The sequence below is a fragment of the Elephantulus edwardii genome, unplaced genomic scaffold (assembly GCF_000299155.1).
Source record: "Elephantulus edwardii isolate Elephantulus edwardi_28Jun2011 unplaced genomic scaffold, EleEdw1.0 scaffold00086, whole genome shotgun sequence".
Lineage (NCBI taxonomy): Eukaryota > Metazoa > Chordata > Mammalia > Macroscelidea > Macroscelididae > Elephantulus > Elephantulus edwardii.
This window is the reverse complement of record NW_006399836.1, coordinates 3,098,414-3,122,318: the sequence shown is the minus strand read 5'-3', so window position 1 is coordinate 3,122,318 and position 23,905 is coordinate 3,098,414. Positions and strand designations below refer to the sequence as shown.

The 23,905-nt window shown below is 48.2% G+C and overlaps 1 protein-coding gene across 1 annotated transcript in view; it reads right to left on the bottom strand.

Moving 5' to 3' along the window:
* Nucleotides 1–8,535: 8,535 nt before the first annotated feature.
* Nucleotides 8,536–23,905, bottom strand: part of DESI1 (desumoylating isopeptidase 1) — a 28,044-nt gene continuing 12,674 nt past the window's right edge. The window contains exons 2-6 of the mRNA XM_006890077.1: nucleotides 14,289–14,310; nucleotides 13,156–13,225; nucleotides 11,048–11,157; nucleotides 10,320–10,442; nucleotides 8,536–8,792 (exon numbers count right to left, since the gene is read on the bottom strand). Coding sequence (XP_006890139.1) covers nucleotides 8,699–8,792; nucleotides 10,320–10,442; nucleotides 11,048–11,157; nucleotides 13,156–13,225; nucleotides 14,289–14,310 — 419 coding nt within the window. The 3' untranslated portion in view covers nucleotides 8,536–8,698. The remainder of the gene's footprint in view (nucleotides 8,793–10,319; nucleotides 10,443–11,047; nucleotides 11,158–13,155; nucleotides 13,226–14,288; nucleotides 14,311–23,905) is intronic.

Sequence of the window (23,905 nt, the reverse complement as noted above, 5' to 3'; positions counted from 1 at the left end):
TAAAAAAAAAAAGAAAGGTGTGCATCAGGGTTGTATCCTTTCTCCAAATCTATTTAATTTGTATGTAGAACAAATCATTCAAGAAGTTGGATGATGTGGAGAAGAATGTAATATTAGGATCTGAGGAAGATTCATCAACAACCTGTGTTATGCAAAACACACACCTTGCTTGCTGAAAGTGAGAGGGCTTGAAATGCTTGCTGCAGAGGGTCAAAGTTTTCAATATGAGTTATACCTTAACATCAAGAAAACAAAAATCCTCACCACTGGGCCAACAGGCAACATCATGATAAATGGAGAAGGGATAGACATGATTAATGACTTTACCATGCTTGAATCCATAGTCAACACCTTTGGCAGCAACAATCAGAAAACTAAAAGACGTGTTGCACTGGGACCTCTTTCAAGCCCTTAAGAGAAAGACGTCAATTTGAAGGTTAAGGTGTGTCTGATTCAAGTCAGTCTTCTCAATCACTTGCAGTACAACTGAAAGTTTGTCACTGTCTGTCCACCAGCAACCTACAGCGACACCCTGATGGAAGTAGGCACGACGGAGGCACACCACTCCGGGAGAGGGTCAGAGAGTCAATTCAGCCCAATTTTATTGGGATCTGCACTGTACTTATATACACAGGAAGGCATGATAGGGTGGGCTTACAGACGTGGGACATGTGGATTGGTTAGGAGAACCTCAGCCTCATGTGGACCACTGCTCAACAGTCGCTGCAGCCGTCTTCCCAGGTGGGTGAGCTTTCTCAAGCCGGTACAGCCAAACACAGGGGAGCTTTCTCTGTCCCGTATTAAAGGCCGTTGGGAGGCTTGCACTTATCTGGAGCTTAGGCAGTCTGCCCTGGCCATAGACACTCCCTTCTTCCCCAACATTCCGCAACAAAAGTTGAAGAATTAATAGGGATAACAAAAGAAGAACTGATGCCTTTGAGTTGTGGTGTTGGAGAAGAGTGCTAAATATCCTATGGATTGCCAAAAATACAAACAACTATGTCTTGGAAAAGGTATATCCAGGGTGCTCCTTGGAGGCAAGGGTGGTGAAACCTCATCTGACATACTTTGGTTATGTTGGGAAGGATCAGTCCTTGGAAAAGGCTATCATGTTTAGAGAAGGTAGCTGATAGGATATGGCAAAGGAAAAGATGACAAAGTGAACCAATCAGAAATGGTTCTGGACAATGATGTGTGACTGAGGCAAAACAACACAAGAAAAACAGACTCATAAAAAGGCAGCAGAAGAACAAACAACCCAAGTTGTTGTTGTTATGTGCTATCAAGTTGCCTGCTACTCATAGCGACCGTATATACAATAGCTCTGAACCCTGCCCTATGCTGAATTCATCACTGACTCCAACACACCTAATCCCACTGCCCCAGTTAACGTGTCAATCCATCTCATTGGGGTCTTCCTCTCCTGCACTGTTTCTGTCCCTTCCAAGTATTATGTCCTCCAAAATTTACCCACAGGCCACTACAAATCCATCAGAAGCTGTGGGCCACCATAAACTGATGGAAAGCTGTATAAATATGACTCCTCACTAGAAAGGCTGTATAAACCCTTATGTAAGATAAAGACAGGAATCAGCTCTCATCTGACCCGTTCATGAGCTGTTATGAATGTGTAATAAACCTCAGTTTCTTTCACTTACTCTGGCTCAGTGTCAGTATCTTTCTTGTAGCTGTGTTCTGTCAGTCTTACATCTGACTCAGAAATTTTTTTTTTAATTTATTTTATTTCATTATTTTTTGAGTGTACCGTCAAATCAGATCTGACTGGTGGTACAGGAGGAGATTGTTCCTCCTTCTCCAACAGAGCATCTGGTGGATTCAAACCGTGCATCTCTGAGATTGCAGTTGCTGACTCAGAACTTTTTAGTTCTTACTCAAAGAGGCTCCTGGACCTCTTTGGAAATCATCCCCTTGACAGTGGGTCAGTGAAGGAGGTGAAGACCCTCAATGACATGAACTGACCCGGTGACTCTAACGACAGAGTCGAGTGTGTCAGAGATGATGATGGCACAAGACAGGCAGGGCTCTCAAATCCACTGGTCACAGAGCTGCAAAGGGCAGCAACTAACAGCACTTAACGACGATGGTAACTCATTGCTAAACTGGGATCGACTCGAGGGTTGATCCTCCAGCGAGTTTCCGAGGCTGTCATTCTGATAGTCTGAGAGGAGGAGATTGTCCATCTTTCTTCTTCAGCTACTCACTCGGTCATTACCATCACACTGGAACCAACTCCTAGCTGGCCCTCAGGCAGATATTGAGAGGCTGTGGATCGCAAGAGGAAACTGCCCCTCATTCTCTTTTGGAGCCAGTGGTTGGTTCAAACTGCCTGCCTTTGGGTTGGCAGCGAAACTCCTTACCCACTAGATGCTAACACTGGTGGATTCAAACCACCTGGGAGGCCTGGACTTTGAGTCAGCAGCACCATTCTCTATGGACTAGGCCACCAGAGTTTGCCAACAATAACATCTCTGAAGTCCCAACACAGCTCGAGTCACCTGCGAGATCACAGGAGCCCAGAACAGGGCTGGACTTGTCCTGAGTTAAAGAGCCAGGAGGACCAGATGGGGTAGCTTCTGTGGTCATCAGTCTGTTCCTTTAAGAGGGAGGCTCATCCCTAGCAACTGGTGCTGAGATGGGGCCCTGGGAGGCCCTGGGGAGGCCCTGGGGTGAGTAAGGGAGAAGAAAGGCTGGAGGAGTGAAGAGCTGGTCTGAAGGGTGGCGTCTGGTGCCTTGGAAAAAAGGGGCCTGGAAGTGGAGGGATGCGACCCCACCCTGGAGGGAAGATGCTGGGCCTTCAGGACTGACAGAGGCTGAGTTTGGAGGTCAGTGGCATCCATATTTTGTTTGGCTTCTACAGAGGATTCTGCAGACCAGGCGTCAAGGTCTGCTGTAGGGGGGACTTGCTATGAGTTGGGTCAGATTTGATGGCACCTAACAGCAAACATCCAACATGCAAAGTGATTTTCCCAGAGTCACACAGCACCTTCAGTTCTGTACTCCAAAGCTCCTGCATTCCCTGGGTATCGGGAGAAAGCCCAGACCCTTTTTCTCTACCGAGTGTGTGACTTCTGTGGGTGGGCAATCCCAGGCTGGCAGGCGGGCAGCGGTTGTATCGTGGGGTGTAGTCAGACTGACAGATTTTGGGGGCGGCCCTCCTCACCAGGCTAGGCCAGCTGGGCCAGGCTGCTCCCGGTGTCTGCTGTCACTCTGTGAACAGTGCCTGTACTGTCTGCCCCACTGGGCTATGGGGAGCCTGGGGGACGGGAGTTACTTAAATAGGCTTTGAGGAGACCAGGACAGGGCTGGTGGCCTGTTTTTCATTTCACTTCCATGCAGGGGCTGTCGGCTGGATAATAAGTGCTTTGTCTTCACTCTTCATAATGCTGCTCAGGCTCCCACTGCATTCACAGTAAACAAACATTTAAAAAAAGAGCTGAAAGAGGCACCATCAGAGATGGTACTTGTGGACGTTGGGTTGTCTCAGGCCCCCTCGGGGGCTCCCTCAGAAAAGCCAGTGGGGACAGAGACAGCCTTGCCTTGGTGGAGCTGGGGAGGGAGGTGGCTGAGATGGTGCACTCTGACATAAAGGCTTAGTGGCCTCAGTCTTGGCCAGATCGATTCCTTTGAACCTATGTTTTGAGAAGGAAGGTTCCTTGGGGCTGTTCTGTCCCCTTCATTCCATGTTCTTGGAGGGCAGGGACTCACAGTCACTCGATCAGACATCAGCTCGGAGGACCCTGAGAACTAGGGGTCAGAGGTCAGGGGTCAGGGAAGGAGAGGAGGAGCGAGACCTGGGAGGACCTTAGAGACCAGCTGGTCCTTGGTTTTCATTAGGGATGTGGAGGCTCAGGGTGGGAAAGGCCTTGATCAGCCCTCAGAGACTGTAGGTCACGGGTCCTGTATGTCAAGACCCTGGTCTTAGGGAGCACAGAGGTTGGTGGACCCCAGGCTAGAAGGATTTGGAAAGGAAGTACTGATCCTGGCCGTTTAGTGCTGAGTAATGGGTTGCTTTGAGGGTCACTGGGGAGAAGGGTTCACATTGAGCAAAGAGTGGAGTAAGGTCTGGGATGCTCACTTTTACCGAGGGTGTGGTGGTCTAGGAGCAACTTTGAGAAGGGGCTTGTGACGATGAGTAACTTAAATGGTATCCCGCCGATTCTGGGGGAACCAGGGATGGGCTTGTGGGGCTGAGTAGCTTAGATGGTACCCCGCCGATCCTGGGGGAACCATGGAGGGGATTGGCTTGCACGGATTCAGTGACTTGAACTTTGAGAAGTAAACTCAGTTTGATGGTGAATTTGGTACACAGCGCCACCTGGTGGCCATTTTGCCTCATTACAGCATGACCTTGGGGTGCTGTCTCAAGCTGGGGAGACAGTAGACAGAGATCTCTACAGTGGGCTCAGTGCTCTGGAGCTTCTAATGGGACAGGACCAGTTCTAGGCCCATTCTGACAGCTGCCCATTATGAAGGCACCCCAAGCTCTGCGGTTAAGGGGTGACAAGGTCTCTCAGGTCTGAGGCTGTGTCCCCTTCTGGTCCAACCTCCCGGACCAGCCTGGGAGGGTACCTCCTACACCACACCCACCCAGGAGCAGGACCTGCCTACACACACACCCACACCCACACCCCCCTGTAATTCTGAAGGAAGAGCTCTTTCAGGCTTGGGCACACTTGCTAGAATGTTCTCTACCCTGTTCGCCTCATGGTACTAACTTGTTGGGACAGACCTTCACTACAAGTTGAGAGGGAAAAGTAACACACAGCATGTCTACAATTATCTGTTTCAAATGTGCAGCAGCGTCTGGGAGGATGGAGACCAAAATGTGACCCGTGATTTCATAACAAAACCCAACCCCGTGGCCACAGTCAGTTCAGACTCCAGCCACCCCGTGTGTTCCATTCGGTCCATGTGGTTTCTTGGCAGGGATGCGGGCCTGCCTCCCACCACACTGCTGGTTGAATCTGAACCATCAGCCTTCAGGTTAGCAGCAGACTGCAAATTGCTTGCACTGCCAGGGGACCTTTTAGTGGTTTAACGGAATTGCAGGTGAATTTTTTTTTTAAATCAGTTGCTTAGCTTTTTTCCAAGTCCAGGTAAACCTCAGAGATAAAGTGGGTTTGGTCTCAGGCCAAAAAATAAAGCAAGTCATGCAATAAAGCGAGCCACACACAGGAAAGCTCCTACATCGTATGGTAGTGGATTCAGTGTGTGCTAGTGTCGTGGAGAATCCTGCGAGAACATGACCAAAATACTGGTCATGAACGAGCACATCCTGTTGGAAAAATGGTGATGACAGTAACACACACAGTATCCACCAAGCACAATAAAGCTATAAATGAGGAATGCCTGTATGACCTTTACCCTCATTCCTCCAAAATCAACTAGGACAAAATCTTCATCTTGGAAAGAACAGATCAGCCGGTCAGGGCTGGAGGTGACTCCAAGACCCACTCGTTCACCTTCCTCTCGGTTCTGGGGGCCACTCTGCTGTCTGTGATGGAGCTCCTGGGGGCCAGGGACTCACTGTAACTTGAGCTGCTCATTACAGATCTGGGCACATTGCAGAGGTGGGGGATGTTTTCCCTCTCACCTGGTGACTGCACCATCTCTTTCTGCTGCTCCAGCTGCCACCATCCCGGCCCTCCACCTGCACCCCACCTCTCCACCCGTACCCCACTCCTCCATCTGCACCCCATCCCACCCCGACACCCACACCTCACCGCTCCTTCTATACTCCATTCCTCTACCTGTACCCCTCCACCTGTACCCCAGTCACAGACAATTCTTTACTCAGCTGCAAATCAGATCTTTTTCTGCTAAAATCATAAACTATTTTCCATGCCCTTCAAGGCCATGCAGATCTGGGCTCCCTCTGCCCCAAGGACTCTTCACAAATATTCCCCCTCAGAAAGGCCTCCCCCAAAATATCTGCCACTTGGTGACTTCTTCCCCAGCATGATCTCCCCCGGAACGACCTAGTTTACCTGCCTGGGGTACAATCAATCCCTGCCTGAGAAGGGACCTCATTGTTTTGTCCCCTAAACACAGAGCCCACTGCTGCCTCACCCATTAGGAGAAGGGGCTCCCCCCAAACCTCGGTTTGATGGTCAATGAGTCAGAAGGTCTAAGGGCAGGACACTGTTTCCTTTCCCTGGAAGGACCCAGATCTGCAACCTGTCCTGTAAGGAGCACCCACAGGGCTTAGTCTCTGAGCAGAGCTGACTCATAGGGGCCCAGGCAGTGGCTGCCGAATGTCACCTGCCCATGAGCCTGATGCCGACACATTTAGCCTGAGCCAGGCATTTGTTCCCTGCAATCTCCCCTGTGAGGTGGTAATTCTCCTCTGGCCCTCTTTAAGGACACAGCTGAAGCTGGCTGTCAGGTAGCCTTGGGGTTTGTTTTTGTTGTTATGTGTTGAGTCAGAACTGGTCCACAGCTGACCCTCCAGTGGGTTTTCAGAGGCAGTAAATTCACACAGGAGAGTGCCTATCCTACTCTGAATGAATGACTGATGGATTTGAACCATGTGCCTTTGGGATTGCAGCGCAGCTTCTAAACAGAGACCACCACTGACCCTGTTGTGATGCCAGCACGTAGGCACCCTCTATTGGGTTTCTTAGGCTGCAAATCTCCCTGGGAGCAGACTGCCTCATCTATTTCCTGCAGAGAGGAAGGTGGGATTGAGCTGTGGACCTTTGGGATAATAGGCCAACACTTAACCCACTACACCAAGAGGACCCCTTTAGAAACCATACCGCAGATTTACTGTCATGGAGGCTGAGATGAGTTGCGATCAACTCAGTGGCAGTGTTTTGTTACTGCCGGCTTATTCCCACATGAACCAAGCCAAGATCCTGACTTAAACTCAGGAGGAGGCAAACCAGGAGAGCCCAGGGTTGCTTCCCAGTGGACATGTGTCATCCAGCCCGTCAAGCAGAATACAACGCAGCAGGCAGAAATAAGTTTATTGCATTAGGAAAAAAAACACCAAAGAAAAACCAGCAAACACCTCCATTCTAGATACAAGTACTAGCTGGACTTAAAGGGCATAAAGAGATTCCCAAGGTCCAGGTCTCATTTCAGGGAGGGGGACACTCTCATCCCTCCTCCTTCACTGTCCCTTTAAACCCACAGACCTCACTGGGGGGGGGTCCACTGTGCGACAAGATTACCCAAGTGATTCATTTCCTTCCCCCCTCACCCGCCTCCCTGACCACTGCAGGGACTTGGCTGGTCACAAGGGGAACATGCTTGAGGTTCAGGGGTAGACAGACAGGTGTGAGCATGAGGCTGGGGTCCTGAGCCCCCACAGCTGTGGGGGAGACCACTGGCTGTTCCTCTTCACCCCCTAGACTCCCAGGCCCCGGTACTGGCACCACTGGCTGCTGGCCATGAGGAGGTTCTTCCCTGAACCAAGGGAACCACTGAGGTCAACGTCCCAGGGGAGCCCTGGCCGGAGGGGGACTGTGGCAGGGGTGTGGACATGGGAAGGGGCCAGAAAGAAAGGAGCCTGTGAGGGTCCACACCCTGAGAGGGAAGGAGTGCCCGACCCAGCCCCACACTCGTCCCAGTGGACTCTGCCAGCAAGCCCACAGAAGATGCCCCCCCCATCCTTTTCTGAGGGCCCACTGGTTTGGCCTTCAACCTTAAAGTCCCAAAGTGTCACGATGTCACAGCAGTCATGATGAGCAGGCCCCTGACCACATCAAGGCTGACAAGAGGGCAGTAACATCCTTCCTCTGCTGAGACCTGCTGGGCCAGGCGCATGGTGGGGGCGGAGAACTGCAGTTCTTGGAGGAGTGAGGGCTAGAAGCTGAGAAACACTGACATCTGAGGTATAGTGGGGGCCTGTGGGGAGGGGGCCTCGGCCCAGGGACAGCAGAGACCTGGGCAGCTCACCACACTCCCCCTGTCCCCGTGTCAAACACGGGGAAGGCTCCGATGGAAGGGAAGGGACAGCCTCACCAGCCCCAGCCCCCAAGGTGGCTCCCTGCAGGTCATGAGGGTGCCCGCCCTCACCCAGGGCCTTCTGGAGGTGGGAGTCAGGCGGACACAAGGAGGGTCAACCGGGTTGAAGTCCCGGTCAGAAGAGATCTGAAGCCTGCTTGCTGGATTTGGCATTATGTTTTCTCTGGCCTGGCATCTGCTGTCCCTCTCCAGCCCCTGCTGTCTCCAGGGGTCAGGGAGAGGAGGGAGAGGTACTGACTAGGGAGTTCATGGCCGTCGGGACAGCCCCCCAAACCTCCGGCTCATTTCACACTACAAGGTGGGGGGGTGGGCTGCAAGTCACCGGAGCCCACAGGTGCTGATGGCAAGCTGGGTTGTTTCTAGAAAGAGGGTCTTGGCTGGGGGTCCCCCAGACTATGGCTCTTGCTTTCTGTGTAGGCACAGCCTCCTTCTCCACGTGGAGAACGCTCTGAGAAAGAGCGTCAAGTGAACTCACAGACAAGACAGCCTTAATAAATTCGTGTAATACTATTAGGAGGGGACGCATCCGTCCTTTTTCGTAGCAGCACGGTCCTACGCAGCCTGACAGGCCCCTTCCCTGGGATATGTAAAAAGCCGTCCCCTGGTTGTTAGCTCTGATGTAAAATTATAAAATAGAAATCTGGTAGGGTTTGTTTTGTTTAAAAAGGAAAAGCCCCGTGAGGCAGGGCACTCCCACGTTGTGCTGTTAGCTCTGGCCGCTGGGTCTGCCGATGGGGTTCCCTCCGGAAGGCTGGATCTGGACGGAGTCCAGGAAGGGCCGCAGGGCCTGTCCAAAGGGCCTGCAGGGGCGACAAGAGGTGGGAGCCGGGGTGAGTCTCAGGCACAGCATGCTCTCAGTGCCAGCGTCGTGGCAGTCACACCATGGCCACACCAGGATGGACAGCCTGCCTTCATTCACTGTCTCCCCTGCCTCACCCATCGGTTCTCTCAGCAGAGCACCAGGACAGCCTGGCCACCCCTGGAGTCCCCTCAGCAGCCGCTACCATCACAGCACATGTGGCACGAACTCCTCTCTGGGCTCGGTTTGCCCCAGAGCTGCGGGTGCTGGGTCTGTACCTGCCCCTTTCCTTGTCTTGGTATAAACGTAATGCCTGAGGGAGGCAGAGGAAAAGGACATGGGGCAGAAGACAAAGCCAGGAGTGAGGCTGCCATGCAGCGGGTTTCTCTCGGGAACTGAGGTCTTTTGGGAAGTGCAGGAAATAATACAGGAAAAACGGCAAATCCCAGGTTGCCAGAAAGCGTTGATGTCAAAAGCCTCAAGGGCTCCTGATACGCTTTCGTAGGTGCTGAACTGCAAGAGTCACTGCAGCGACTGGGGTTTGGACTTTCCAGCACTCCTGAGGCCTGAAATCAGACTGCCCACATCTCAATCACTGGCTCTCTTTTTCCCCCCGGTGGATTCTGCTGGTTTTGAAAATCATGGCCAAGTTCAAAGGAAACGAAGCGTTCCAAAACATAAGTAGATGAAACAGAATTACCAACCCTTCCTCAGACAAGTACAGTAAGAACACTCCAGGCGCTCAAGTTTGCTCAGGGCCTTGTAACCTAGATACTTTCAGAAGACTGCAGGGTTGAGCTGCCCACCAAGGGCGGGAAAGGCAGGTTCAGGGTAGGAGACTACGGCCTTGTTTCCCCTCCCTCTAAGCCTGCCAGACCTGCCAGGAGGCCTGCTGGACAGGATCCTACTCAGGAGAAATCACGTCAGGGTCCTGAGCTGGGACAGTTAATGGAAGGGGAGGTGCGAGTGGATGCCTCTGAGCGTGTGCCTTTCAGGGGACATACCCTTGAGCCTGGCCCACTAGGCCTTTCCAAGCTTGGGCTACATCAAGGTAGGAGGGCTACAGAATGTTCTCGAAGAAAACATCACCGAGAGAGAGAACTATGCGCTCAGGCTGGGAGAACGAGAAAGAAGTCCTTGCCCTGGTGCCATGGAGGGTGAGCAGAGACAGTCCCAAAGCCCCCGCTCATTCTCTCATTACACTCGGATCTTCTCTCTACAACTGTCTCTTCACTGGACACTTCTGACTAGCACCACGCTCACGCAGACGTCAGAACCCTGGACACCTGCTGGGACTGGGGGCTGGTGGGGGTCTAGGTTCTACGGTGACATTTAGGCCAGGCTGTGTGGGTTCATTTCTAAAGGGACTAATCTGAGTGGACAGACAGCCACCCTGACAGGCTCCTCTGGCGTGACTGGATTCTGCTGAGGTCTGAGGAGGGTGGATACGGTCGGAGGAGGGGTGCTGAATGTCAGTGAGGCTCTTAAAGGTCGGGCCTGTCAGGGCCGGAGCCGGAGCCGTACTTACGTGGAGAGAAATTCAGAGGGAAGGTCGGTGATGTAAGAAGGGATCTTGCGTCCGGTCAAAAACTGGGCCACTTCGTTGGTGAAGGTGTTACAGTTGTGTTCAAAGAGGTTGTAGGCTTCACTTCTGCACATGGTGACAAAGTGTGGAGAACAGATTTAAACGAGCAAGCCAACGTCTATGTGGAATAACTCACACCACCAGGTAATGGAATGGTCAGCATGGCTGCATTTGAGAGCTGAATTAGACAAAATTCCCTTCCGTCTATTACACACCAAAAGGACAGCTTTGATATGAGGTGAAAATGCAAAAGTTTGAAGTTCAGGAGCATCTTTATAAACATCAAAGCAGAGCTCCAGGCTCAGTGCTTAGTGTCTGCAATCAACCAAAGGTTCTTTAAGAGAGACTCAGCTCAAGTTTGTGTTTTACCCTGTCTTTGACTTTCACGACAAAGCACTCGGCCAGCACAGACTGAGGACAGCCTTTTCTGAAACACCTGTGGCCAGCTCTAATCAGAAGGCCCAGATGGGCCCTCCTGGTTGTGAGCATTTTCAGGTTGGTGTGGAGCGTCTGCTCAGAGGGACTCTGGGCTCCTCCTCAAATCAATTCCGCACGTGCCGGGTCGGGCCTCACGCTGAGTGCTTGGATGACACAGTGACCTCCCCGCCCACTGGGGGACAGTTACCTAATGGGGGAGATGGACACAACTAACGCCCACCGTCTCCACTCACCGGAAGAGAGACTCCCTCAGGGAAGACAGGTACTCCATGAAGATTTCTTCTGTGACTTCTGTGCTCCCCACATCAACCACACAGTCGGGGGGCCCAAGCATTGTTCCTCCCTAAAAAAACAAAAAAACAAAAACACAACCCAGAGAAAGTCATCAAACTCATCATTTCCATGGGACTTTTCAACGTGGTTTTCCCACAGAAGACCATTACCACTATCCCAACTTCTTTTAACTTTCAGAGTCTCCAGGATACAGGAAGAGTATTATTTTCTATTTGTGGAGATTACAATAGCTTAGAACTTTCTGGCAATTCTCCACTGCCATGTGACTCCTTACATGGTCCAGTCATTCAGCTGATAAATGGAAGCCCAGAATACGGTCTCCCTTTGTCCCCAACAAGCCTGATCATGAGAGTGGAGTGGACAACGAGAAGTGGCTTTCACTCAGTGGGCCATCTTTCCATGCCTGTTTTCATGTGTACAAATAGTTTCTCTTTGTGACACATTTGTGACAACTGGGAAAACGTAAAGGACTGTGAAATCCCTGGCAGGCTGCTGACTATTTCCGTGTCTCAGTTCTTTTTTGATTTGTGAGGCTAAGCCAATGGTGGTGATAGGGTCCCCTACGCAAGGGAGTTAGTTAATAGGTCCTGAAAGGTCTATAGGCTTCCTTATGGGGTTGACAGTCTATGGAGAACCAACAGGATTACTGGAAAGACGTTGAAGGATGAAGAACACTCTGGAACAGGGCCCCTCCGACACATATTGAAGTAATCATAATCAAGTTATTGGACATCGACAATATGGGTGGTGTTCTTGCTGTTGGGGATTTCATGGTGAATGGGATAATCATTGTGGCTAGAGAATAATTATTGCAGACCCGGAAGAGACTAAGAGGTCACTATGTGGCCCCGTTATTCACTCATATAACAAACATGGTTTAACAATTTACTAGGTGCTGGGCTCTATGTTAGGACTAGGAGTACAATGTACATAAAACAAAAATGAGATTTGGCCCTCAGGGAGTTTACAGTGCAGTGGAGAAGGCCAACAACAGGTCATAAACCAATGTCTAACTGTAAACTTGGGTCAAGCAGAGAAGGCCATGAAGAAACACGATAGTGGACCAGCTTAGTCTGGAGGACAGTGTGGGACGGATACACACCTGTGAAAGTGGCCCTGGGTCCCAATCTGAAGAATGAGGAGATATTAACCAGGTGAAGGTGCAGGGAGGTGTGCTGATGTCAGATACAGTTTCAAAGCCCAAGGTGTGCTTAAAGAATGAGAAGAGGCTGAGGTGGGCAAGAGTCCAGCTCGATTAGAGGCCGGCCAGGGAGACAGACTGAGACCAGACTAAAGAGGGTCTTGGAGGCCATTCTGGGATTTCTGGGTTTGTTCTGAGAACAATCGGAATAAGCTGCAGCATGTCCTGACTGCGTTTCCCTGTGAAAAGGTCACTTGGCTTCCCAAGTGAAGAAATGGCTATGAAAGATTGGCTACAAGGCCGGGAAGGTGATGCAGAGGTCCAGGCAGGAGGTGAAAGCACTGGACGAGTGGGCAGACTGAGGCAGATGCATTCAGGATGCATTTACAAAGTCACATTGCCTGGGCTTAAGAAGGATTTGTTAGTGATGACCTCTTATCTGTGAGCATTGACTAATGGCGGGGTCTTCGCTTGCACATTTAGTGTAGTCCTAGGACGGTGCTGACAATTTTTTGGGAAAGGGGATGAGTTTCAGAGAAACCTAACTTTGGGTGCATAAGTTGGGCATCATCATCCAACATAATATTTGTCTAAGTTCACACCATACCATGCAGAGTGATAGGGATATAAGAGTAAGACAGTCTCAGCCCATAGGGAGTTTACACATAGTCCCTTGTGGAAGCAGAAACAGGCCATTTCACTGAAACATGTGAGACAGAGGGGATCTATAGCTTTGACTAGCTGGAGATCTGGGAATGTGTTCCTTGAGCTGAATCTTGAACAGCTACGCCACAGGCCTCTCTACTGGGCTCACAGCCAGGAGGAAGACAAGTAGGCGTGAAATTGCGGGTCTCTGGAACCACCCAGGACCCGAGAGGCAGGCCCAGGTCCAGGGGAGGGACTCACCGGGGGACAGCTGGAGATGCCGGCACTGCAGAAGAAGAACTCGTCTTTGTGCACAACTATGGAGGTATGCCTGCCGCGGAGGAAAGACAGGTGAGCCAGGAATCGTGAAACCGGTCAGGACAGAAGCAAGCACCACACTGTGTGAAGAGTATTTGCCCAAGGACATGACTGTGGTCAAGAGTCTCCTAAAACTCACCAAACAATGGTGTGAAGAGGATAGAGACCACAGACCAGGTGTTTTCAACAGTGGTACTGCCGACACTTTGGGCTGGCTAATTCTCTGTTGCTGCGTGTTGGGTGGGAGGCGGCTATCCATTGCATCCTAGGATATTTAGAGCTTTTGGGAGTCTAGATTCACTAGATGCCAGCAGTAACTGCTCCTCCAGCTGTGAGAGCCAATAATGTCTCTGATGTTGTTAAGATGTCTCCTGGGTGTGGCTTATGTAATCAGTGCTGAGATAATCACCTGAATGTTGACATGTCAATGACTGAAATAAATTCTGCAGACTGAGGTGTGCCTGGGTCATGCTGAACAGACCAGGCGATGCTAAGTGTGGATCTATGTCACGCTGTTGTGGTTCGGTGACAATGACTGATGGCAGTCCTAAGCATTCTCAGGTCCAGTTGACCAAGGGTCATTCTGGTCAATCCAATGCCAGTAAGTTTTAGGAATTCAGATGGATTATCTCTGTTGACCTGTGGTTTCCTCATAAATGGAACTGGTGTTGGGAGGCTGACAGAGAAGGTCTGTCCAAGACCAAGAACACAGCTGTGTATTAGGAAAGAAATGGGCGGTCCTCACCACCTATGACGAGTGGATACAGCAGGATTTCTCGATCTTGGCTTATTGATATTTTGGTTTACAAACATCTCTGTTGTAGGGGATTGTCCTGGGCACTGTCAATTGTTTAGCAGCATCCCTGGTCTCTACCCACCCGACAAAAATGTCTCCAGACATTATCAAATGTCTCCCTGGGGGTGAAGGGGCCCCTGGTGGCAAGTTACTGCTTTCAAATTTGAGATCTAAGACATGGAGAGGGGGCACTGAAGTCATAGACAAAACCCTGAACCTTGTGTTTTCATCCACTTTGAAATCCCACATTACTATCAACTTATGGGGCCACGCAACTTACCAGATGCCTTCCAGCTGTTTCCCTGTAGAGAGAAGAAGAGATTTAGCCACTGAGGACCAGACCAAAAGGCTCTGGCTGGAGTTGATCCAGAACACTGGTCCAACCCAGAGAGACCCTTACAAACCTCACAGGGAATTTGCAGGGACTTCAGGTCTCCCCTAAAAAGGTTGGACGGATGTGACATAAGATGCTGTGCTGAGTTAAAAAGTAATCAGTATCCTCTATCAGAGCCCAGGATTAACGTACAGGCATGGATGTAGATGCAGCTCTGCTTGATGGCTGCTCCCCCCAATCCTTAAAGGTCAGTTCAACTTTGCCCTTTTCATTTCTGCAAGTCTTATTTATACTGAAATTTACAGGAAAACAAAAGGTTAGAAAAATTGTTATCCATTTCCTCAATAAGTATTTATGAGGCAAAACTGTAAAGAAAATCAAAGCACAACACTTTGAAAATGCCACCCATTTCAATAGATAATGCACACATTTACTCCATACCCACGAGGGCGCTCTGGTGGCCTAGCGGCAAGAAGTTGTGCTGCCATCCTAAAGGCACACGGTTCGAGGCCACCAGCTGCTCCGTGAGACAAGGATGGGTAATCTCCTCCCATGCCTCTGAAAGCCCTCTGGGGAGGTCAGCTATGGGTTGGTTCCAACCCTACAGTACACAACGACAACAGCAACAACTATGGGCTAGAAAGTCTGCTTGCTGAAGTGCGAATATGAACAGATCACTGCTCCTGCCATTAATGATGGAAAAGGCAAATGGAAAGAGATCCACATACAAAATGAACTAAACCCCAGTTTGATAAACTCTAATAATCAAACCCAAATCCTCCACCCTCCCCTTATCATGAAGATCCTCCCTCAGACTTCGGAGGCTGTAAATACTACTTTTTGCTAAACCAAGCTTGTACTTTAAGGCCCGTGTCCCCCGACCCAGTAGGTCCAAAGGTCTCTGGCTGCGGGTTCTGTGCCATCAAGTTGACTCAGATCCACAGCGACCCCGTGAAGGAAAGCTTGGCGCTTGCCTGCCCTTGTGCCAGCCTCAGCATCTCCACTGCGCCTAGCTCACTGTTAACGCCTGTGTGTCCATCCAGCTTGTTCTTTCTCTGTTGTTATGTGCCCGAGTCGCTTGCGACTCATAGGACCCTATGCACAACAGCCCTCAACTCTGCTCTGTCCTGTGCCAATTGCACTGCCTCTGACACACCCATCCCAATTACCCCAGTCACTGAATCAATCCATCTCATAGAGGGCCTTCCCCTCCTGCGCTGTCCCTCCACCCTCCCAAGCATGATGTCCCTCTCTAAGGACCAGTCTCTCCTCACAACATGTCCAAAGTATGTCAGACGAAGCCCCAGAATCCTTGCCTCCAAGGAGCAGCCTGGTTTAACCCTCCTCCAGGATCTTCTCTGTAGATCCTCTATTTTTCCAAGCATGATGTTCTTATCCAAGGGCTGACCTCTCCTGATAACATGCAAGATATGTGAGACAAGATATCACCTTGTCTCCAAGAAGAATCCTGAAAAATCACAAGACTGTTTGTCCTTTTGGTGGTTCATCATTTGGTCAGTCCTCCAAGCCAACACCACACTTCACAAGCCACAATTTCTCCTTGGTCTTCCTTATTCACTGTCCAATTCTCAGATGCATAAGACATAAGAAGAAATAAAAAATACTATCGCTTGGCCCAGGTACACTTTAGTACCTGGGAACAAAGGATCCATTTTTGGTTTTTTGTATAAAATTTTCACGACTTTCAACAGTCTTCTAAAGCAGCAGACTGAAGGATGAGATAAATTCTCAATGTAGAGTAAAATGCCTGACATACACCTAGTTAGACCTGTGTGACTTTGCCAAAGGCTCAACCTCACTGACACCAAGTAACTGTCATAAAAAACCAAACAAAAGCCTCTAGACAACCTAGATCCCCTCCAGTCTTCTGCCAAACCACCTCTCACCAGAACCCACCAGCTGCTCCATTAGAGAAAGGACTTAGTGAACTGCTCCTGCCAAGACCAGCCGAGGAAACCCACTGAGAAGCTTTGGCTCCTATGCAGGGTAGCTATGAGTTGGGACTGACTTCATGGTGTACAACAATGCCAACATCCAAGGCACGAGGGACATAGCAACAATAGCTCTGAACTCTGCTCTTTCCTGAGCCAGTCTCAGTGTCTGACACACCTATCCTCATTACCCCAGTTACATCTCATCTGGGGTCTTCCTCTCCTGTGCAGTCCCTCGATCCTTAAAGCATGAGATCCTTCTCCAAAAACTGGTACTCTTGATTACATGCTTAAAGTATTTGAGACAGAACTTTAAAAGCCTCCATGGAGCAGCTTGGTTTCACCCTCTCAGAGACAGACTTATTAGTTCTCTTATCAGTCCAACGGTATGTTTAATACTCTTCTCCAGTACCAAAGCTCAAAGGTATAAATTCTTCTTTTGTTATCCTCAGTCATTGTCCAGTTCTCTGATGCATAGTGAGTAACTGCAAAAACCACGGTCTGGATCAGGCACATCTTAGTCTCTAAACTGGCATCCTTGCTCTTCAGCACTCTGGAGACGTCTCTAACACGCAGATTTTCCTAATGTAATTCATCTTTTGATTTCTTGACTGTTGGTGCCAAGAGTGTTAACTGTGGAACTGAGCAATCCAATCTGAAATTGTTAACTGAAAGGACCAGTTATCAGAAACTCAGTTTCTGATAAAGTACAGTTAACCCCACCCCACCAGCTTGAGTGGTTTTTTAACAAACAAACAAACAACCCCAACCTGTGGTAAATCCCACCCTGATTAATGAACTGCCACAAAGTGGAATTCTTCTTTTTAAGGGCACAAGGAATTTTCTGCATTCCTGTATCTGAAGTAATAAATAGGTTTCCAAACTGTTTCTCTGAGATATGGCTAGCCAATTGAAGGTGGACAAATACCCCAACTACTGTGGATGGCCAATCATGGCGTTTATGGTTGGGCAGGGGAGTAGCAGAGGTATAAAAGGAGGGGCAGACATCAATTAGGGGCTCTTGGCTGGATGCTGCAGTGTCAGCACGCAGGAGCCCAGGTTAGAACTTGAAATAAACTTTGTTAAGTCGGCTAATTGGCTCGGTGATCTTTTTGGGGACTCGCTCTGTTATATTAACAATCTCAATCTCTTCTCTATCATGAGGTTGCCAATTGGCCTAGAGTCGAGAATCTTAAATTTTCTTGATGTTGAGCTTCAATTTATATTGCAAACTAATGATCCTTGACCCTCTGCAGCAAATGCTCAGGTCCTCCTCAGATTCAGCAAGTAAGGTGTGTCATCTTATATAATGCAGTTTGCTGATGAGTCTTCCTCCAATCCTGATGCCACATTCTTCCTCCTAAAGTCTGGCTTCTTGAATAATCTATTCTGCATATAGATTGAAAAGGAATGGAGACTAGACAAATGCCTGGCACACTCCTTTTCTGATTCTAAACTATGCAGTGTATTGGAAAAGAAATAAGACATAGAAATATCTTTCCTAGTTCTTACAAGAGAGAGGAAGAAGACAGTCTATGAGTAACTGACATAAGAAATCGCTGAATGACATAGTACATTGGCAGTATTGAGGGATACAGAAAAATGAAAGCAGGCAAAGGGTACTGGGAGTTTCAGGAGTGATTGGGATGGGTCTCTTTGAGGGGCAGCATCTGAGCAGAGACTTGGAGGAGCTGAAGGCAAAAACCACGCAGAGGCGTTTGCACCAGGCAGGCAGGTGTCTTAAGGGACATAAGAAGGTCAGAGTGGGGGAGTGAGGAATTAGAGATGAACAGAGGTAACAGGAACAAGCAGCCAGGACCCTGTAGAAGCTGGGAACTTGTCGAAGGTCGACTTGTCCAATAGAGCAACTGCTTACAACACGTGGCTATTTACATTACAATTCAATAAAATCCAGTCTCTGGGTTGCATTAGCCACATTTCAAGGGTTCAACAGCTATGTGTGGCTAGTGCTTACTTACTGATAGTGACCATCCAAATCTTTTTTTTTCCTTTAAAATTCCACCCCACCCCCACCCCTAATCCAGATCCTTTACAAAACCTTTTATGGTGATTAGGGTGGAAGCTTACAGAGCAAATGTGTTTTCCATTCAACCACCCCTATACATTTTGTACCAGGTCACTTACTGCAATCCGCCTGCCAGCACTCCCCATGTCCTGCCTGTGGTCATCATTTCCACTTGCCCTTCTTTCCCACACCTCCCTGCCTTCTGAGCTTTGTCCCTGGGAAAACGCTGTCCTTTTGGTCTATTGTTCTAAGGGGTATGTACCTCTTGGTGTTATTGTTCATCTTATAGGCCTGTCTATTGTCTGGCTGAACTATCTAGAATGCTCCTATCATCAGAGAGAGAGAGAGAGAGAGAGAGAGAGAGAGCTACTGAGCAATGCTGCTTTGCTCTCAGCTCCCTCGTCTATAGAACAGTCTCTCCCCTTGTAACATGCCCAGGACTGAAAGAGACACGAATTATACTAGCACAATGCGTATCCAATAGAAGCCAGTTTCTTTCTTTTAGACTTTATAACTTAAAATTTGGTTCATGGTTCCCTCAGGTTAGAGAGCAGAACTACTTCAAAAGTTTTCAAAACTGAGACCTTTTGGCTTGTCTTCTAAGGCATTTCCAGGTCAGCTGGTGATGTGAACCCACTAGCTGCTGCTTGGGAGAAAGATAGGATATCTCTGCCCATAAAGATTTGCAGCCACAGACCTAAATGAACTGACTGGCTGCCAGTGAGGTTTAAGGTAAAGGTCCAGGTAAAGGAAATACCCCAAAGGGTTTCCAAGGCTGTGAATCTTTGCAGAAGCAGACGGCCTCATCTTTCTCCCACGGCAGGCTGCTGGATTTGAACAGTCAACCTTTTGGTTAGCAACCCAACACTTCATCCATGGCATCACCAGGGACCCTAAGCTCAAACCCAAACCTACAGCTGTCAAGGTCCTTCCAGCTCCTAGCAATCCTTCATCCGAGGCTCAGATCTGGACTAAAATGATGGGGCTTTGGGAAGGGGCTTCACTGATAGCCTCACCATCCACTTGACATCTGAAAAGTTCTGACACCTCCCAAGTTGCAGGCTAGAAGCCTGACTTCAGCCTTTATACTGTGTGTACTGACCACTAGTTTTCTGTAAGGTGGCCATTTCTGCCCTATCACCTGCATCAAGGTATCCTTCAGATCCTCCTTGTCCACACAGTGGGCATGGAGACGATGGCAAAAGCAGTTCTCTTACTCACTCATTCTTTTTTATTCAGCCAGTGGTGGCAAAAGCACTGCTAACCCCACACCTGGGAGTCCTCAGTGGCCCTGATCCTCAGCCACTCTTTGGACAAAGGGCTAGTTAGTCACCTCCATTTGTGACTGACAGCCTCACCCACTGAGGGTTGCGAAGGTGGAAATGACTGTGACAGCGAGCTTGAACTTGAGTTTCAAGTTAGAGTTAGCATCAGTCACATTCCACTGGACTGAAGAGTGTACATCCTTTACTAATGTCAAGCTAACCTCATTCTCACACCTGTAAGTGGTGGTGGTTATAAATCCTTGAGTAGGAATTGACCCATAGGTGACCCGCTAGTGGGTTTTCAAGGACAGTAAATCACACGAGCAGAGGCTGTCCATCTCTCTCCCACAGAGCAGCTGGCGGATTTGAACAGCGTTCCTCTGAGTGGGCAGCACAGCTCCTAGGCCAAAGTTCTCTGTAAGTGGTCGGATGGGACAAATATTGACTAATCGTATTTTACAAGTGGGGAGACAGGGTATACGGTATGTTAAGCATGAAAACAAGAAGAGGTGAGTTGGGGAGATGAGCCTGTTGGTGAAGCTCCAACTGACCTGTCCCTAGCTGTTCCGTGGCCGCTCAGCACCAGAAAAAGGGCACCAAATGGACTGTACTTTTTTGGTTCCAGACTGTAACGGGAGGCGGTGAGTTGAGGCCAGTTGGTTTGCAAATTAACTAGAGGACACGGCCATTCGGGGACATGATTTGGTTGAATGTGCTACCAGCACTTGGTAGAAGCAGATTTTCTCCACTAGGATTTACTAGGCAAACTGGAAAGCAGGCAGGTCAGACGGTCATATGTGGTCAAACTCGCTGCAGTAACCAATTTGTTCGTGTTGAAGCACGTGCACAAAAACAAACGGAAGACATGGAGGTCGGTTCTCTTTCTTACTACAAAACCTAACAAATGTATCAGGAGGTCTGTGTGAGCCAGGCCCCTGATTTTAAGAGTGATGATATAAAGCTGAGGGGACACACAGACCTCCATGCTGGTCACAGGATACACTCAGGAACCTGGTATACTGCTGGCACTCAACACATGTCTTTTAGGAAGAGCAAAGTGAACATGACAGTGACGGGGCTTCAGACCACCAGGAAATGAAATTCAGGAGCTCATTGGTGTAAATCAAACGGAGACCCAGCTTGCCTCACAGATTCCTCTCCCAGTGAGAGAAAATGCTTCAACTAAAGGACTTCTGGGCACCTCCTTAGCTTATCCATAGTGCCAGAAGTTTTATTGTCAAAGTAAATCAGCTGTTTCTTCCCTGGGCCCATTGTGTAATATTGAGGCCAGGCTGGAAAAGGTAAAAGGAAACATTAGTATAAATTTAAAGTCAGTCTTTAAAAAAACATTGTGGCTTTGTTCATAATAGCAAGGAGTTGGAAACAACCTAAGTGCCCATCAACAAACGAATGGATAGAGAAGCTGTGGTATATTCACAATGGAATACTACGCTGCATTGAAAAACAAGGAACTCGTGCAATTATTCAAAATGGGTGACTCTGGAGGACATTATGCTGAGTGAAGTATCTCAGTCACAAATGGACAAATACTGCATGGTGCCACTGTTATAAAACAGGACTGACCTTGGGGTTGGGGAGAAACTGAGAAAGATGGGTTCAATAATGTATACTGCATTGAAACAGATGAGGGAGAAAACCATTTAAAAGGGATATGTGATTAGGTATTTTTGTCGTGACAGGAGTCTACAGTGAAGGCTACATGGTGGAGTGGACCTTGGGGAGAAAGAATTTTACTTTTCCAAGAGGGTAGTGTACTGGGGGGAGGGTTGGGAACAATGTGCAACAATGAATGAATGGAAATCCAAAGTCTCTGTAAACTTTTACTGACATTAATAATAAACTTAAATTAAAAAATAACCACAAAACCAAATGAAAATACTATTGGTGGAGGATGTGCTCCTTTCTTTGGACAGTAAAAGGTTATTCTGAAATAAAATGGGTTTATAGAAGAACTAGATGGTGTCTGGCTAGTGCCGCTGACCACTCTCAAAGGGACCAGAAAAGGGAGTTCTGGATGGAGTTGGGGAAAACAGAACAAAAGTCATTACAAATGGGAATGCTCAGGACTCCAGCCTTTGCTAACCCTTTGACCTTGGAACTATTTACCCTGAAGGCTCACCTTTCAGCCAAACAATAGACATGCTTATCAACTGAGCAGTCACACCAGAGAGGTGCTCATTCCTTAGAACCATCTACCAGACAAGATCAAAGGGCAGCGCTGCCCAGGAATCAAGTTCAGAAGGCAGGACCTGATGGGTGGAAGCAGGAAGAGTGCTGTTTCATGTGGGGATTATAAATTACGCCACAATACAAAACACTTCTATGGAAGAAAAGCCAATTCCCTCTATAAACTTTCATTCAAATCACAATAAAAAGTTAAAAAAAAAAAAGGTAGGAAATTGAGATATAAAACTACTTAATATTCTATACCTGGGACCCTGATGGCACAGTGATTAAGTGCTCTCACTGTTCACCAAAAGGCTGGCGGTTCAAATCCACCAGTCACTCTCCTGGAGAAAAAAAAAGATAGTGATCTATTTCTGAAACACAGCTTTGGAAAGCTCTGGTGGCCCAGTGGTAAGGAATTGTGTTGTCAAATTGACGGGGTGGTACTGGTAAATTCAGAATTCTCTATGTATGTATCAGTTTGGAACTATAGTTACATAGTTATAAAACTGGTATCCGTTTTCTCCAGCCTGAAAGGCTAATTGCTTGACCTTAGAATTCTTAGTGTTCTTTAATCTATCAGAAGAGGAGATGCATTTCCTAGATTAGATATTAACTTTAAGCTGTTTTTATCAATCCTAATCTGCCTATGTACAGGGAAAGAGAGTTTCTGGGTGTGAATGGTTTTCTTTCAGATATAGAAATTCTTTGATTTTAGTATGAAAGCCTGGTGACCTCTCCCACTGACCTCCACAGATCTGTAATAAAGTGCTTATGGATATTGCAATCCATTTGTCTTACTGACAATTGACTATGGAAAGAACCCCCTGCGTTCAGTAACTGTCATAGGCATACAGTTCAAATCCACCAATTGCTCTTGTGCAATTTACTATGTCTGAAAACCTGCTAGAAGGTCAGCTATGAATTAGTTCCAACTCAACAGCACACAGCAACAACAATATTCTATACCAGAATTACTTGGAGGCAGGGCAGGATCTTCTACAGCATGAGGCCTTGGAGGCACCTCCACAGGTCATCACAACAGCATTCACTGAAATGCCAAATGCGAGGGCTGACTCAGGACAGAACCCTCATGGCCCTTCCTATGGGGGTGGTGTTGTGCTGTGTGTTTGTGGACACAGACGAGGAAACAAGCAATCATAACAATACCTGCACTTATCAGAGAGGCAGGGGAAGCTTTTTGGAGGAAGGGATGTTTGGGCTAAGACCATAAGGAAGAGCCAGGTCAAAAAAGATAGGGAGAGAAAGCATTCCTGAGGGGGCTGGTGGAGGGCAGTTTAGGGTGGGAAAAATCACAATCTGAATAGAAGCCTTGAGGGAAAAATGGGAACCAATCTTTGTTTAATCTTATCAGGGTGTACAACAGACTAGTCCACTTTGAATCAAAGTACAAATAAAGCACTTTGATGATCTGTTCCACATATAGATTGAAATACATATAGATACTAGTACTTTGAATCAAAGTACAAATAAAGGGCAGGAGAACAATGAAGAAAAACCCTCAATGCTTCATCTTCAAAGATGAGTTCAAGTCTTGGTCATTTCTAGAAACGAAAAATGTGCTATCAAATTGATTCAGATTCATAATGATCCTAGAGGACAGAGCAAAATTGCCTCAAAGGGTTTTTTCTTTTATTTTCTCTTCTGAATCGATAGCACATCAACACAGAACTGCCAGATGTGCAGGCTGGGTTTAGAAGAGGTCGTGAGTGGTACTAGGGATCTTATAGCTAATGTTAGATGGATCTTAGCTGAGAGCAGAGAGAGAGCACAAGAGGAATGGCTAGCTGTGTTTCATTGACTATGCAAAGGCATTTGACTGTGTAGATCACAACAAACTGTGGCTGACTCTGAGGAGAATGGGAATCCCAGAACATTTGATTCTGCTTATGCAAAACCTATACTTGGGCCAGGAGGCAGTCATCAGAACAGAGCAAGTAGACACTGCACGTTTCAAAATCTGGAAAGGTCTATGTAAGGGATGTGTTCTATCTCCATACCTTTTCAATCTATATGTGGAACAGATCATCCAAGAAGCTGGGCTCTATGAGGAGCAATGTGGCATCAGGATTGGAGGAAGACTCATCAACAACCTGCGTTATGCAGATGACA